Source organism: Chlorocebus sabaeus, chromosome 21, assembly GCF_047675955.1.
Source record: "Chlorocebus sabaeus isolate Y175 chromosome 21, mChlSab1.0.hap1, whole genome shotgun sequence".
Taxonomy (NCBI): Eukaryota; Metazoa; Chordata; class Mammalia; order Primates; family Cercopithecidae; genus Chlorocebus; species Chlorocebus sabaeus.
Window position 1 is genome coordinate 101707358 of NC_132924.1, and position 16361 is coordinate 101723718.

Here is a 16361-nt window from a genome sequence, read left to right on the forward strand (position 1 = left end):
CGAGATCTGGCCACTGCACTCTAGCCTGGGTGACAGAGCAAGACTCCGTCTCAAAAAAAAAAAAAAAAAAAAGAGGAATTCAGAGAAAAAGAAGTTTCTTTCCCACCCAGCCTCCCAACTACTCAGTTACCCTTCTCAGAGGCAACCAGTGGTAGCTTCTTGCTGTTCTTTATATATATAGGAAGTGACAGTGATTGAGATGATGTGTGTGACAATGTTGTCTGTTAAATACTGACCCATAAGGCTCTCCAGAGAAGTGATAAGGGAAGAACTGACATGCTCTTGTGAAAATGGAGACACAGGATCTGCCTAAAAGTCATCCTCACACCTAGGAGGAGAGTGAGGAAGCTCCTGGAGGGAGGGCCATGATTCTCCCTAAGAGACAAAGGAGCAACTGACGGCCTGAAGTCCCGCTGCATGGATGAAGGCCACAGTGATTTTAGCCTGGAAGCAAATTCAAGGTATGTGCCAGTGGATTTCCACCAGGGCCATGCTCCTCTCCGCCGACTCCACCATCTAGGAGGCTTTTGGAAGCATGCAGGGTGTTTCATGGCTATCACAACAGTGGAGAAGGGATTACTGGTATTCAGTGGACAGGATGCAGCTCCAGATCAGCCACACAAAGAAGAATGATCCTGCCCCAAATTCCAACAGCACCTCTGAGAGAAGCACTGGCTAGGACCCAACCCTGGTCTCAGCTCTGAAACATCTTCAGCAAAGTCCCCCTAGGAGCCCTAGCTTTGAGCAACATCACTCTCTGGCACACTCACCAAGAGGAACAATTTAGGGAATGTGTGCTGAGGTAATGGAAGGACATGTTGCGTGCGCTTTTATTTATAAGTCAGTTTAAAGCTGGGGAACAGCGACCCAAAAAAGTCTCTTTGGTTTGAGAATAGATGAGCTGTTGCCTTCCTCTCTGGCTGGATTAGTTAGCAGAGCCAGTTGTCTGGCTCAGATACTTCGATGGAAATCATGCAACTTTATCCCCTGAGTACAAAAGAATGCTGGCCAATGTATCCTCTAAAGTGAGGGCCATTCTTCCCACCTATCCAAGGGAGGGATTGGTTCAGTAGGAATCCTGCTTGAAAGGATGGAGTGTGGGCTGGGCACAGTGGCTCACACCCGTAATCCTAGCTACTTGGGAGGCTGAGGTGGGAGAATCGCTTGAACCCGGGAGGCAGAGGTTTCAGTGAGCTGAGATCGTGCCACTGCACTCCAGCCTGGGTGACAGAGTGAGACTCTTGTCTTAAAAAAAAAAAAAAAAAAAGGGATGGAGTATGGTAGATTTCTCCAGGGTTACCATTTCTACTTCAAGCCAAGTGGTGAGGACTCACCTGCATATCTGTTGCCACTAGTGATTTTTTTGTGCACACTCCTAGGATTTTCTTTTTTCACTCATTCGTTCATTCCACGGACATGTGCTAAGTGATGACTGTGACAACAGTTGTGCTATGAGGATTAAGTGGGATTAATCTGGTAAAGTGCTTACACAAGGCTGGGCACACAGAAATGCCTGGGAATAGCCTGTATTGTCAGCAGTACTGCCAAGGGTCAGACGCTGGGGGAGACCCAAAAGACCAATAAAACAGTATCTGCCCCCGTGGAGCTCTCAGCTCACAAAAGACCTCCCCTCTGGAAGTGAGCAAGAATCCAGGATGCGATGGATGTGTACAGGGATGGTGGAAGCACAAAAGACAGAGAGCCCAACCAAGCCCATCAGGGTCTCCTACGAGTCCCCAGTTTCTGAGGTGTGATCACCCCCCCCCTCACTCTTTTGGGGAACGTCCCAACCTAGGCCACCCTTAGGCTGCCAGCAGCTCCTTCCTGGGCAGCTTCCCTGGGTAGGATGTGCAGGGCAGGCTACTGTGGGGGAGGGAGTGTGGGTATTGACAGGATATAGTCCCCATTTCTGGTTTTTTAGAAAGTCTGGGTAGCAGTGTGTACTGCATTTAAAACAGTCTTAGGATTCAGATAAATGTGAATAAGCTGAATTTAGGCAAGTTAAAGCATTCTGATAAACATGAAGTATACGCTGAATTCAGGCAGTTGTTTATCTTACACTGAGGTGATGCTGCTCTCACAAGGTTGCTGGAAGGTTAAATAAGATCTGTAAAGCAGGGAGCACCGTGCCTGGCCCACAACAAGCATTAAATGACAGCTTTCCTACTATGTATTTCTCTCCCCCTCGTGTTGCCATCATAACCCGTTTCCTTTGACAGCGCTTTACAGTTCGCAAGGTGCTTTCATATACATTGTCTCATGCGATCCTCACCCTGAAAGGTAGACAGGGTAGGTGTTACCTTCCCCAACCAGCAGATGAAGACACTGCAGATTTTAGCAAACATCACCTAGTCAAGAGCAAGTTGGGACAATCTTCTGGGTCCTCACCTGGGAGTCTAAAGGGTTTGGAGAATGCTTTTCTGGTGGTCTGATCATGAGGTAAGAAAGAAGAGTAGCTCTCAACTGAGTGCAAGAGACCCCAGATGGGCTCACCAGCCCTGAGGGTCCTCAGGGAAGTAGTGGTTCCTGGAGCCTGGCTTCTTCCCCAGCAGGACCTCCATGAACTCTGCTTGGGAGTCCTGGCAGGGTAACTGGCAGGTCACGGGGAAGAATGGACCCTGCCTGTAGGCCCAGGCAGAGGAGCATCTGTGTGGCTCCGCAACGAGCTAGGGAGGAGCAGGAGAGAACTCAGGAGCAACGCCTGCTGGAGCGCAGCCGCCTGGGCCTGGAGCCAGCCTGGAAGTGGGAGGAGAGAGGCCCGTTCTAAGAACTACAGACTGCTGCTGTGGCTGCTGCTAATGTGGCAGGGAGAGCACATCTGGCAAGAGCTAACTGCCTGTGGCTCGTTGGTCTAGGGGTATGATTCTCGCTTAGGGTGCGAGAGGTCCCGGGTTCAAATCCCGGACGAGCCCTGCTTTTTCTGTCCATTCTCCACTGCCACATACATATACACCACCTACCCCTTCTAGGGTGGAAGCAAAGAGATAGCCTCATGGTGTGTGGCTAAAGGACCCTGAGGACAAGCTGGCAGTCAGTCGCCTCATTGCCATGAACTATACTTACCCCATTATTTCCACTGGGGCCAAACTGAGCAGGAGAGGACTGGCAGAGCATCTGGCTGGCCTGCATTTTATTTGGCAGAAAGACAGCCTGTCAGAGAGATCACGACAAGGAGCGGGCTGGGCCAGAGCTGGAGGTCAGGATCAGGCAAGCTCTCAACATAAAACCCAAGCTACGAAATGCACTGGACTCAAAGTCCAAAAGCTAGGACGACAGTTACAGTTCTGAGTCTTGAAACTTATTTCTCAGAGTTGTTGGGAGGATGAAATCAGAAACTGAAACGCAGCCTAAAGATGCAGGGATTGCTAGGAATCATGTTACAGATAAAGAGAATCTAAAGGGGAACTTCTGGCAACATGAAAGACTGGAATAAGGTAGCTATCCCTTTATCCAGTGCCCCCAAACACACACAGGGATGTTGGATAAAATGGAATTCAAAAATTAAAATGGTACAATCCCAACTTTTTTTTAATAAAGGAAATTATCAGCTATCAGGATTAAAGAAGGAGTGTAAAAAACAAACAAAAAAAGCCGGGCCAGTGGCTCATGCCTGTAATCCCAGCACTTTGGGAGGCCGAGGTGGGTGGATCACCTGAGGTCAGGAGTTCGAGACCAGCATGACCAACAAGGCGAAACCCAATCTCTACTAAAAATACAAAAATTAGCTGGGCATGGTGGTATGCACCTGTAATCCCAGCTATTTGGGAGGCTGAGGCAGGAGAATCGCTTGAACCCAGGAGGCGGAGGTTGCAGTGAGCCAAGATGGCACCACTCCAGCCTGGGCAACAGAGCGGGACTCCATCGAAAGAAAGAAAGAAAGAGAGAGAGAGAGAGAAAGAGAGAAAGAAAGAAAGAAAAGAAAGAAAAGAGAGGAAGGAAGGAAGGAAGGAAGGAAGGAAGGAAGGAAGGAAGGAAGGAAGGAAGGAAGGAAGGAAGGAAGGGAGGGAAGAAAGAGAAAGAAAGAAGAAACAAAGGAAAGAAGGGCTAGCAGGCCAAAAAAAAATGGGGGGCGGGGGGAGAAGGATGTCACAATGGCCTATTGTAGATGTCACACACAGTAAGATATCTGGAGCTGTGTCTCAATGCTTCCAGCTGTAGGATATGTGGCCTTACCTGCCAGAGGCAGGGAGCCAAAGCCAAACCCCCTTCATAAAGCTCAGAATATAAAAGATCCATCTTGTTCGTGAAAAGAAGATTAAAGGCTGAGCACGGTGGCTCACACCTGCTATCCCAACATTTTGGGAGGCTGAGGCGGGGTGCTCACTTGAGCCTACGAGTTTGATACCAGCCTGGGCAACACAGCAAAACCCCTTCTCTACAAAAAATAAATTTTAAAAATTAGCCAGGTGTGGTGGTGTGCACTGCAGTCCCAGCTACTTCAGAGGCTGAGGTGGGAGCATCACTTGAGCCTGGGAGGTTGGGGCCACAATAAGCCATGATCACATCACTGCACTCCAGCCTGGGCAACACAGCCAGACCCTGTCTCTGAAAAGAAAGAAAAAGAAAAGAAAAGAAAAGTGGACTAAAAACCAGCAAGGAAGCAGAGAAAAGGGGTGGAAATACAAGTCAACCCTGAGAAATTGATGTTCTAAGTCTGACCAAGTATTGTATCTGGATTTCTGTTTTCATGGTGTTGAATCCAAGTGAGAAATTAAATATAAACTTGGTTTATGACGCTTGAAATCCTTAGGACTACCACATAGCCACACAGAAGCAAAAAGAGTTCTATAAGACTATTTTCATATAACAAGGGCATATAGGACTCCCACCAAAACCAGCCAACCAACCAACCCATCAAAATTACAAAAACCCAAAATGTGCTGAAGAAGAGCTCACAATAAAAATTATGGACTTGTATAATATTAAATATTACAGACTTTCCCTGCTTTTCCCTCTGTCCAGAGAGATACAGAATGCTTTAAGTGCTCTGTGACCCAGCCAGCTGAAATGTTTTTCCCTATAGGCTTGAACCCAAGCTAGGGCCTTGAACATTCACAGGCACTGATAAAGGTGTTTAGGTTGTTGCTGAAAACACTGAAGGACAAACCATGTTGCTAAACATATAGAAGCTAGCCCTGTCCCCAGTCAAATTCCTGAAACCCTCATTTAAACTTCATAACCCAGCTCCCTCATTGTGGACACACCTATGTAGAACATCCCTTGTCTTGCTCTCTGCCTTGAGGATCCACGGCAGCTCACTTTGTATGTACATTCCCCTAATAAATGCTTTGGACCAATCCCCTGATGTTTACCACTTGGTGTTTTTGGAATCTCAACCAGCCCCATTTCAGAATAGTTTGGGACACTCCCTTGTGGAATTCCTGCTTTTGGGGTGATTCTAGCCACAGGTTCAGCTAAGAAGAAACAAAACTAGACAAGGAAGCAATTCATCATAAGGAAGGGTTGGTGGACACCGCAAACAGGAGAGCACTCCAAGAACTATACATGATAGAACAACATGAAAAACATTATATAAGAAATATATGTAGAAGAATTAAAGACAAGAAAATAAACCATAGGGAAAAAAATCAAATACAACATGAAGAAATGAAAGACATAACCACTGAAATTAATGACTCTTAGCACTGGAAAATTATACTTAATAACAAAGAAGACATTAAAGACTCAGTGATGCATTAAACAGGAGATTATTAGACTCAGGCAAAGAGAGAATAAGTGAACTGGAAAAGAGAGCTGATGAAATCATTCAAAATCTGAAAAAGTCGGAAAGTGATAAGATAGAAAATACGAAAGAATAGCTAAAAAAACATGAGTGAAAGAATGAGACAGACTAATATATATCTAATAGGAGTTCCTGAATGTGACTGAGAGAATGGGGAAAATACAATATTCCAATAGATAATGGTTGAGAATTTTAATGGAAGAAAGACACAGTCCTCAGGTTGAAGAGTCCTGAGCTCTGAAACACTGTGGAGAAACTGCAGGATACTGAAGAAAGAGAAAAGTCTTTTTTTTTTTTTTGAGACAGGGTCTCACTCTATTGCCCAGGCTAGATTGCTGTAGTATGATCATAGCTCACTGAAGCCTCAAACTCCTAGGCCCAAGCAATTCTTCCACCTCAGCCTCCTAAGCAGGTAGAACTACAAATGTGTGCCGTCACATCTAGCTAATTATTTGTTTATTTATTTTGAGATGGAGTCTTGCTTTGTCGCCCAGGCTGGAGTTATTTTTTTATTTTTATAGAGACAGAGTCTTGCCATGTTGCCCAGACTGATCTCAAACTCCTGGGCTCAAGCCATCTTCCCAAGGTACTAGGATTATAGGCATGAGCCACCACACCTGAGAAAAACCTTAAAACAACCGGAAAGAAAAATGCCTGTCTGCCTACAAAGATAACAATTATATTTGCAGCTCACTTCTAGCAACAGGATATTGATTATAGGGGAAAAAAAGAATGGAAAACAAAATATTAGAGAAAAGACTTATTTTTTCAACCAGGTATGGTGGCTCATGCTTGTAATCCCAGCACTTTGGGAGGCCGAGGTGGGTGGATCACCTGAGGTCACGAGTTCAAGACCAGACTGGCCAACATGGTGAAACCCTGTCTCTACTAAAAATACAAAAATTAGCTGGGTGTGGTGGCACCCACCTGTAATCCCAGCTACTTGGGAGGCTGAGACTGAAGAATCGCTTGAACCCAGGAGGCAGAGGTTGCAGTGAGCTGAGATCACGCCACTGCACTCCAATCTGGGTGACAGAGCGAGACACCTCAAAAAAAAAAAAAAAAAAAAGAAAGGAAGGAAGGAAGGAGGGAAGGAAGGAAGGAAGAAAAGACAAGACTTATTGTTTTTAATTATAGAGAAAAACTTTGTCACTTATTACCAGCAAAAGATTATAGGGAAAAACATCTTCAAAAGGCTAAGAGAAAATAACTGTCACCTAGAATTTGATGCCTACCAAATTTCCATTAAAAGGGCATGAAATAAAGACATTTTAAGATATTAACTGGGAGTGCTGACCCCTCAAAGACTTACACTGAAATGTCACAAAGGGTAGATTTTATAAGAGGGAAACGGAAATAAGAAGGAATGGTGAGCAGAGAAATTTATAAATATGTTAGTAGATCTAATCAAGCCTTGAGACAGATGATGATGATAAAGATGGTGGTGGTGGTGGTGATAATGGTGAGGAGGACGCTTCCTGGGGTTAGAAAGAAGGGGAAACTAAAATACTAGATAGAAATATGGGAGATGGTGGGGAAAGAAGAACAGAGTTAGCATGTTCTAAGATCTTTCTATTATTCAGAAAAGTATAGTGATATTGATTCACCGTAGACCTAAGTAAGAATGTTTAGAAATATATAAAGAGGTAATCACTAAAAGAGTAGAAATAGAATGTGTAACTTCCAAATAAGTGGGGGCCAGGGGATAAATAAAATAAATAAAGCCACTGTTAGTGGTGTTTAAATTGGTCTAACTATATTATAGAGCAATTTGGCAATGGCTAGTGAAATTTAAGATGCACCTACCTATGACCCAGAAATTCCACTTCTAGGTATCCATCCTAGGAGAACTCATGAAATTGTCAAGTGCAGCATTGTTTTTAATATGGAAAACTGGAAACAGTCAAAATGTCAATTAGCAGAAAAATGGATAAATTGCAGTGTATTCAAACAATGAAACAGTATTCAGTAGTTAAAATTCATAAACTGGAGCTATATGAAACAACATAGATAAATAAACAAAAAAGAGTTTGCAGAAGAATGCGTACAACATAACACTATTTAGATAAATTCCTAAAACACACAAGTCACAATTATGTATTGTTGGTAGATACATTCGTAAAAGGTAAAACATACATACAGGTAAAACTGGAAAACCATAAATAGACGGCTACCTCGAATCAAACATGGCAAGATCTGACTGGTTGTAGGATTTCAGTTCTGTGTGCATGGTTATTTGTTACGTTATTCTGTTTACCATACTTTTTGCATGTTTCGAATACTCATATTTTTTTTCTTTTTAATGAAAGGATCTAGGCATTTAGAAATAAGGGTAAAGGGGGATAAATGGCTACATCAGTCCTCAAAGAGGATGATCTCCTGGGATGAGATTAGGAGGGAGGCTGAGCCCTGAGTCCAGGGATTACAGGGATTAATTCAGATCATCCCCCTAGGTTGATCACCTTGCTGACATGCCCACCACTCCTGGCCCCTCAGAGATGCATTTCTGGACCACAGTCCACCTCCCTCATAGTTCTTAAGCTCTTTTCTCCCACCTTTTAACTGCCCCTCTCCCTCAACCCGGTACTGGTCTGGCCAGGGTTTGACCAAGTTTGGCTCCTGAAAATAGACTGGTTCAGGTCTCCCTTGAATGTTCTCTTGGCCAAATCAAGGGTGAAAGGTGACCTGCATGCCAGAAGCCAGGGAGAGATAAGTCTTAATACTCAGGATCAGAGCTCCCTGAGGAGAGCTTGAACCTTGGATGTCACCGTGGACAATTTCCCTGCTGTGCCTCCCTCCATTCACCAAGAGGTCAGCAGTCAAGGCCAACTGTTAACGTGACCCTGCTGGCGGAGGCAGAACCATGAGGAGCTGCACTGGGCAGAAAGAACAGCCAGTAAGCTTCCAGAACTAGTCTTTGCCAGTTCCTGGAGCACTGCATCCCTCAAGCCCCCAGTGCAGCTCCTTTCTACCACCCCTGACAAATGCTCTGCTCCCCACATCTGGACAGCCTTGGTGTCTGCATGCAGTAAACCCTCTGAAGAAGGGGTCTGGGTGGGCTTATTCAACTTTCCCCGCAACTGTGTCACCTTGGCCACAGGATCTGGAGTAGAATCCTGTCATCTGGGAAGCAAAGGAAACATCCTTGGTCTCTGCTCATTGTCTCTCTGCTGAGATAATGAGAGAGGCAGAGGAAGAAAAAAGGAGCAAGGAGTGGGGGGAGGGAGAAAGACTTATAGACAATATCATCATTAATAGGCAACATTTAACACCACACATATGAAATCACGTTAAATGATAAGATAGGGCATTAACTGGGTATCTGGGAGATCGACCTTTAACTCATTTATCCTGTGTCAGAAACTCGGTCAGATGCTGGAGATACAAAGATAACTGAGATCCCCATAACATTCAAGAAACTGGGCAGAGCCTGGACAACCAAGAGGTCCTGGTGCTGTTACAGACAGACAGACAGGGACGAGCGCCACGGAAGTGCCTAGTAGGGGTACCAGTCAGAGAAGGCCACCTGGAGGTGACCCCCAGCTGAAAAGTAGGGGAAGTCTAGACAAAGAAGGGCTTCCTTCCTGTGGAACAGGAATGGCTTGTGGACGTGGAAGTCTGTGGGATGTCAGAGGTGTTTGAGCCAGAGCAACTCTATCTTGAATAGGAGCTGGGTAAAATGAGGCTGAGGCCTACTGGGCTGCATTCCCAGACGTTTAAGGAATTCTAAGTCACAGGATGAGATAGGAGGTTGGCACAAGACACAGGCCATAAAGACCTTGATGATAAAACAGCTTGCAATAAAGAAGCCAGCCAAAATCCACCAAAACCAAGATGGCAGATCTTTGGTGACCAAGAGGTCACCCTCACTGCTACACTCCTACCAGTGCCATGACAGTTTACAAATGCCATGGCAACGGCAGGAAGTTACCCTATATTGTCTAAAAGGGGGCGTCATGAATAATCCACCCCTTATTTAGCATATCATCAAGAAATAACCATAAAAATGGGCAAACAGCAGCCCTTGGGGCTGCTTTGTCTATGGAGTAGCCATTCTTTATTCCTTCACTTTCCTAATAAACTTGCTTTTACCTTATTCTACAGACTTGCCCTGAATTCTTTCTTGCATGAGATTCAAGAACCCTCTCTTGAGGTCTGGATCCGGACCCCTTTCCTGCAGCGTGGGGAACGCAGACAATACTAGCCCTCGACCTGTGAGTGAATGTGCTAGAGAAGGGATCTGCGTGTGTCCCTGGCTTAGGAATCTCCCAGCCATTTCCTGGATGTGCTGGGGAGCCCCTGTTCCGAACTGTACCCACTTCTATCCTTGCTGAGACCTGCCGAGATGTGAGAACTGCCTCTTCAAAAGCCGGCACCCAGTGGACATAGCTTGAATAAAAAAACGGTGGAAGACGTGAAATAAGCCCCCTGGGCTTCCAAATCTCCCTTCCACGAGAGTGAACATCAGTCGTGCCCACTCTCGCGGGCTACAGTGGGGGCGTGGCTCACAGCCCATCTGGTGTGGGACCGGAAGGGAAGGCAGGGCGGAGGAGAGGGGGTCTTCGGGCCCTAAGGCTTGGTGGGGCCACCGGAGGGCCCCCCTAAGAGGGTCCCTGGCCCTGGTTCGGTAGGGGGTCGCGGAAAGCGGAAAGGTCAGGGCCCTGCCGTTCGCCCATCTGGGCCTCGACTTCCCTCCTCCGGCCCCCAGGCTGCCAAGGGGCCACCGGGCAGGGCTGAGCAGGGCCTGAGGCCGGAGTCCGCGCCGACTGCTTGGTGGGGGTGCCGGCCGGGCGGGGGAGGGAAGGAGGGAGGGGCGCGCGTGTCTGCGCGCTTAGAGGAAACAGTCCCACCTCGTCCTTTGCTGTCCCCATTGCTGAGCATGACCGGGCCCTGACACCTGGTGCAGAAGGGTCCCTGCGCACAGCAGACCCCAGGGGGGACCCGCTGCCAGAACCAGGGGATCTCGCTCCTCCCTCTTGGGACAGCCTTAAGCCTAGGAGCTCCCGACACTGTCCGGGCCCCGCAGCTCCCCGCGCTGCCTCGGGGAGAGACTGGGGGCGTATCCGGGGTCGCGCTCACCCTCCCAAACCGCCCCTGCACCGGCTCGGAGCTCCCGAGTGCTGGGAGGGCTTCCGGGCGGCGGCGAGCGGCGGGGGGCGGTGTCAGGAGGCCCGGCCAGGCCCCGCCCCCTCTCCCGCCCTCCCTCCTTCCTGCGCACCCGGCTCGGGTCCCCGGGCTCGCGGCTGCGGCTTCTGCTCCGGGAGGCGTAAGGCGGCGGCGGGAGCGGTCATGGAGGCGGGCGCCGGAGCCGGCGCAGGAGCCGCGGGCTGGAGCTGCCCGGGACCAGGTCAGAGCCGCCCCTCCCTCACCTCTACACCGCCCCTCCTTTCTCTCCTCCATCCCTCCTCCCTCCAGACCCCCAGGTGCTCCCGGCCTCCGCGGCTCCCCTTTCTCCGCCCAAAGTCTTCCGCCCTCCATCCTGGCCTCCACCGGGGCCCGGTCTCCATCTTTCTGGCCTGGGGCTGGGGCTTCAGCGCACCGGCCGCATCCTGTCTGGTGGTCCCTCCCCAGCGCGTCTCTCCACTCCAGTCCGACGGTGCTTCCAGCCTTCTGGGCTCCAGACCCCGCACCTCCTGCAGCCCCGGACATTCCTGAGCACGGGGCGAGGGTGGGGTGGGCAAGGTCCAGCGAGAGAATGAGAGGGGAGGGGAGGGGAGGGGAGGGGAGCGGTCGTTGCCCTACCCCTTCCCACACGCCCCCCACTCCTCCCTCCCTCCGTAGGCCACCTCACCCTTTCAGCCTCTTCTTCACTGGCTCCCGCCCTCTTTCTGTCTTGCCCCTCTCCTCCCTGTCTCCCTGGACTAAATACGCACACCCCCTCTTTCTTTCTGTGCAAGCAAGAGGGGCCTGGAACAGGGGGTTCTGAGGAGGCTGGGCGGCAGGACTGGGGTCTGCGCAGGCAGAGCTTGAGAGGTGGCGGAGAGAGAGGAGTCGCAGAGACGGGAGAGTGAGTCAGGCACCTCCACTGGGATTACAGATCCCAGAGCCCCGAGGAGCTGGAAGGCATGTCCCCTTCTTTGCACCCCAGCCCGCAGCCAGTCCCCCATCCCCCAGCCCTTCCTTTCTCCATGCTCTCAGGACCCACAGTGACCACTCTAGGCTCCTATGAGGCTTCCGAGGGCTGTGAGAGGAAGAAGGGCCAACGCTGGGGGTCCCTGGAACGACGAGGGATGCAAGCTATGGAGGGTGAGTTTTCCCAGAAGGCTTCTTTCTTTCCCTTCCCCTCCTCCCTTAATTCCCTTCCTTCCGCCTTTTGACCCCCAGGCCTCTAAGCCAGGACACAGCCCTTCCCTCAGTTCATCTTAGCCCCTCTTCCTGCAGCTCAGAGCGCCAGCCCTTCCCAGGGTTCAGGCTTTGACGGAAGTTTAGGGTGCATCCCTTCGGGACCCCAATCAGCCCCCAGCTAACCAGGTTGTGTGTCCCAAGGGAGCTGCCAGACAGAGAAAGAGGCCTGGTTGGACAGAGCTTTGAAGCAGCCTTTCAGCAGGGGGTTTGTCCTCACTGCCTGCCGACCCAGATCCCAAGCTGTCTCTTATTATAAAAAGCCAGGAACTGGGCATGTGAATTGTCTTTCTGGGGCCACCACCATTAACTTCGAATGGAAGCCTGTGGCTTTGGTTCTCTAGGATACCTTACTGCCTGAAAGAGATTGCCTAGGAGGGGGCGCGTGAGGCCATTCTCCCAACACACGTGTATCCCCACCACACCCATGTGACTTGGCAGTTGCTGCCAACACCAGGCCCCTGGAAGGACGCTGGTCCATTTTCCAGGACTTCCTGTGAAGTATTGCACGTTGCACATTCAGTATGGGCAAACCTGCTCCCGCTAAGAGGGACAGATGGCACAAGGGGTCCCAGATGAACCTAAGGCTGCTGATGTTAGATAAAGTAAGACCAGAGATTCAGAATTTTAAAACAAAGCAAACAATCATCATCCAGACAACATTTTGCTATTTATAGGGACTGCATTGCAGTAAAGGAGCGGGTGCTCACAACCAGAGGCTGGGGGCCAACACCAAATCCCAGTTTTTTTAATGCATCAAAATGGCAGGCTTTCTTTTACACACAAGTACAGCCTAAAACTTCCCCTGAAAGCTGCTTTGTGGTCAGCAGAGTAGGAGGGGCCTCATATGGCTCAGCTAGGGGAGAGGAGACTTTGTGACATGCAGCAGGGAAAAACAAGGTGGACCTTGTAGAAAATTTCAAACAGGTATTTAATAATATACATTTGAAAGGGCACCAGAGTTTGTCCAATGAAACCTCTACAATCAGATATTTTCTTTCTCTACCTGCTGACGGGCAATGCTTTCTTATTACGGAAAGGCTGATTTTTCACAAGCCACCTGGATAGTTTTTTGTTTGGTTGTTTTTGTTTGTTTGTTTGTTTGTTTGTTTGTTTGAAATGGAGTCTTACTTTGTCACCCAGGCTGGAGTGCAGTGGTTCGAACTCGCCTCCCTGCAACCTCCACTTCCCAGGTTCAAGTGATTCTCCTGCCTCAGCCTCCCAAGTAGCTGGGATTATAGGCATGTACTACCACGCCCAGGTAATTTTTTTGTATTTTTAGTAGAGATGGGGTTTCACCATGTTGACCAGGCTGGTTTGGTACTCCTGGCCTCAAGTGATCCACCCACCTCAGCCTCCCAAAGTGCTAGGATTACAGGCATGAGCCAGCATGCCTGGCCAGTTTTGTTTTGTTTTTGTTTTTAACTTTTGAGAAATCTCCAAACTGTAACTGTTACCCCATTTGACCGAAAGATCCACTCACTGTCTCCTTTCTTGACTACTTGTCCTGCTACTCAGAGGCCAGCCTAGAAGAAGGAGGTAATCCTGTGCAAGTGTCTCATGGCTGAGCGGGCACCAGCCTGCCCACAGGCAATGGTGGGAGGCTACCACGTGCAACATTGGTCCAGGAAGGGCCTGGGAGGTGGAGGGGCTGCCTCTCAACTTGACCCTCACACCTGAGGATTCATCTTGAGTATAGGTCTTGCCCATGGGCTCCTTGGGGGACACCAGGTGGCACTAGTATATTATCTCTGCCCTGGGATAGTGAGTTTGAGGGCCCTGGAAGGACTGCGGAAAGGAAGTTGGTGCTGACTCCCTGGTGGGATGGCTGTCTCTCCTAGGGGAGGTGTTACTCCCAGCTCTCTATGAAGAGGAAGAAGAAGAGGAAGAGGAGGAAGAAGAGGTGGAAGAAGAAGAAGAGCAAGTGCAGAAAGGTGGCAGTGTTGGCTCTCTGTCAGTCAACAAGCACCGGGGACTGAGCCTCACGGAGACAGAGCTGGAGGAGCTGCGGGCTCAGGTGCTGCAGCTGGTGGCAGAACTGGAGGAGACCCGGGAACTGGCAGGGCAGCATGAGGATGACTCCCTGGAGCTACAGGGTGAGTGCCTGGGCCAGGGCCCAGTGCCTGGGCCCAGAGGCTCTGCACTCCCCTGGATCCGAGCTTGACACTGGTGCCCCTCTCCCTGCAGGGCTCCTGGAGGATGAACGGCTAGCCAGCGCCCAGCAGGCAGAGGTGTTCACCAAGCAGATTCAGCAGCTCCAAGGTAATTCCCAGGACTTGGACCGGAGGGAGGTGGCCATCCAAGTGGTCACCTAAGTACTTTTTTCCTGAGGGTTTGACTGAAGCATAGCAGATAAAAATAACCAAATTCAGTAATTTCACCTCATTTTCCTCTACTAGTCTCACACTTTTCCACTCCTTGTCTCTCCATCCCCCTCTGTCCCCAGTTTTCTTTCTTTAAACCTCCACCTGGCTCTTCTGTCCTCTCCTTCCATTTCTTGACCTCCCTGTCACCTCCTGTCTCTGGTGGGCTCTTTCCTCTTGCCCCTTCAGCCTCCTCCTTCATACTGCATCCCTGTCCCTTTGTTCTCCTGGTCAGTGCCAGGGGTGGGTGATCCAAGTTGAATTCCAAGCCAGATTCCTTTTTTGGTTCCTCCAAGGACAGCATGGGAAAGCATGAAGCCAATGAGACGTGACTGGCGGGGCCTCTCTGCACCTGTTAAGGGAGGCAGATGAGAGCACTTCTCTTGCTGCCTGGGACCTGAGCTTGTGGCCCTTAAATCCCTTTTTGCCAACACCCACGTCCCTTTATCTCTGGAAAGCAGCAAGGCAGGTGTCCCACATTCCACCGCACCACCAAATAAAGAGGCAGCTTTTGTTACTTCTGTGGGCTTCCGGAAGGTTTAGGGGAGCTGCCCTAGAAAACGGCAGGGACTCTGGGGAGAACTGAGATCAAGCCAAAAGAAAAGTATAAATGGAGAAAAAAAAGGAAGGCCGGGAAGCAGGCCTGGACAGTAGCAAGCAGAGGTGTGAGAGGGGGAGGAAAGGAGACGGGGACAGAAAATGTAAGCAAAGGTAGATACAGGAAGGGTGGTCAATGAAGGGGCTTGCAGAGGAGGAAAGTGGCAGGAAACGTGTCACACAGGGAAGAGTGTGGGCATTGGTCTGGGATGACCTAGATTCCTGGGCCCAGCTCTACCACTTACAAATTGGGTGATCTTGGGCAAGTCACTTATCTTTCTGAGATGTCATTTCCTATCTGTAAAATGGGACTAATTTATTTATCACCTACTTATGAGGTGCCTTTATACTTGGAGGACCAGCTATAAATGAGACAGATCACATCCCTGCCCTAATGAAGAGTACATTCTAATGGAGAGAGGCAGAAAATAAACAACACAAGTTCAGGTGGCAATAAATGCTATGAACACGGCATAATAATATGATATAGAGAGGAGATGGGATGGGAGTTTATTTTATTTTATTTTGAGACAGAGTCTCACTCTGTTGCCCAGGCTGGAGTGCAATGGCACAATCTCAACTCACTTCAACCTCCACCTCCCGGGTTCAAGCGATTCTCGTGCCTCAGCCTCCCGAGTAGCTGAAATTACAGGCATGTGCCACCACACCTGGCTAATTATTGTATTTTTAGTAGAGATGGAGTTTCACCATGTTGGCCAGACTGGTCTTGAAGGGAGTTTATTTTGGATATGGCAGTTAGGAAAGTCGTCTTTGAGAAGTTGACATTTGAGCTAAGACCTGAATAATGAAAAGGATCCAGCCATCCAAGATCTGAGGGAGGAGAGTACCAGGCAGAAGCAACAGCAACTGCAGAGGCCCAGAGGTGAGAATGAGCTTCATTTGTTTGAGCGATAGAATAGAGGCCACTGTGTTTGCAGCAAAGTGCATGTGGAGGACCCTGGTAAGAGAATGTTCTGAGGCAGGCAGAGGCCAGATTACAGTGGATCTTATAGGCCAGCCAAGAGGCTTGGCTTTCATGTAAGTGTGGTGGAAAGCCAGGAGAGGGTCTTAGCCAGGACTGGGATGATACAATCTGCTTTACATTTTTAAAAGAGAACTTGGCCACTAAGTGGAAACACTTAGGATGGAGGGAAGGGACTCAGAACAGTGAGTCCTGTCAGCAAGTTACTGCAATAGTCCAGTCAAGAGATGATGGTTGCTTGAGTTAGGGCTGTAGAAATGGAGATGATTCAGAATATATTTTGAAGGTGAAGCCCTCGGGATATGCTAATGAATTGGATCAGGGGACAACAGAG

At 49.1% G+C, this 16361-nt stretch overlaps 1 protein-coding gene and 1 non-coding gene across 7 annotated transcripts in view; both read left to right on the forward strand.

Annotated features, from left to right (window-relative positions):
• The first annotated feature begins 2840 nt into the window (after positions 1 to 2840).
• Positions 2841 to 2912, forward strand: TRNAP-AGG (transfer RNA proline (anticodon AGG)). Its single transcript has one exon. It is a non-coding gene; the product is annotated as a tRNA-Pro (tRNA).
• A 7718-nt stretch (positions 2913 to 10630) lies between these two features.
• Positions 10631 to 16361, forward strand: part of CCDC136 (coiled-coil domain containing 136) — a 31175-nt gene continuing 25444 nt past the window's right edge. For 2 of the 6 annotated variants that reach the window (XM_007982847.3, XM_007982845.3), the window contains exons 1-4: positions 10633 to 11090; positions 11882 to 11989; positions 13927 to 14181; positions 14273 to 14347. In XM_007982847.3, the coding sequence (XP_007981038.3) occupies positions 11033 to 11090; positions 11882 to 11989; positions 13927 to 14181; positions 14273 to 14347 (496 nt within the window). In that variant the 5' untranslated portion in view covers positions 10633 to 11032. Of the gene's footprint in view, positions 11091 to 11881; positions 11990 to 13926; positions 14182 to 14272; positions 14348 to 16361 lie in introns of all 6 variants that reach the window. The other 4 variants (XM_038004404.2, XM_038004402.2, XM_073009321.1 and 1 more) reach the window with 4 other exon arrangements.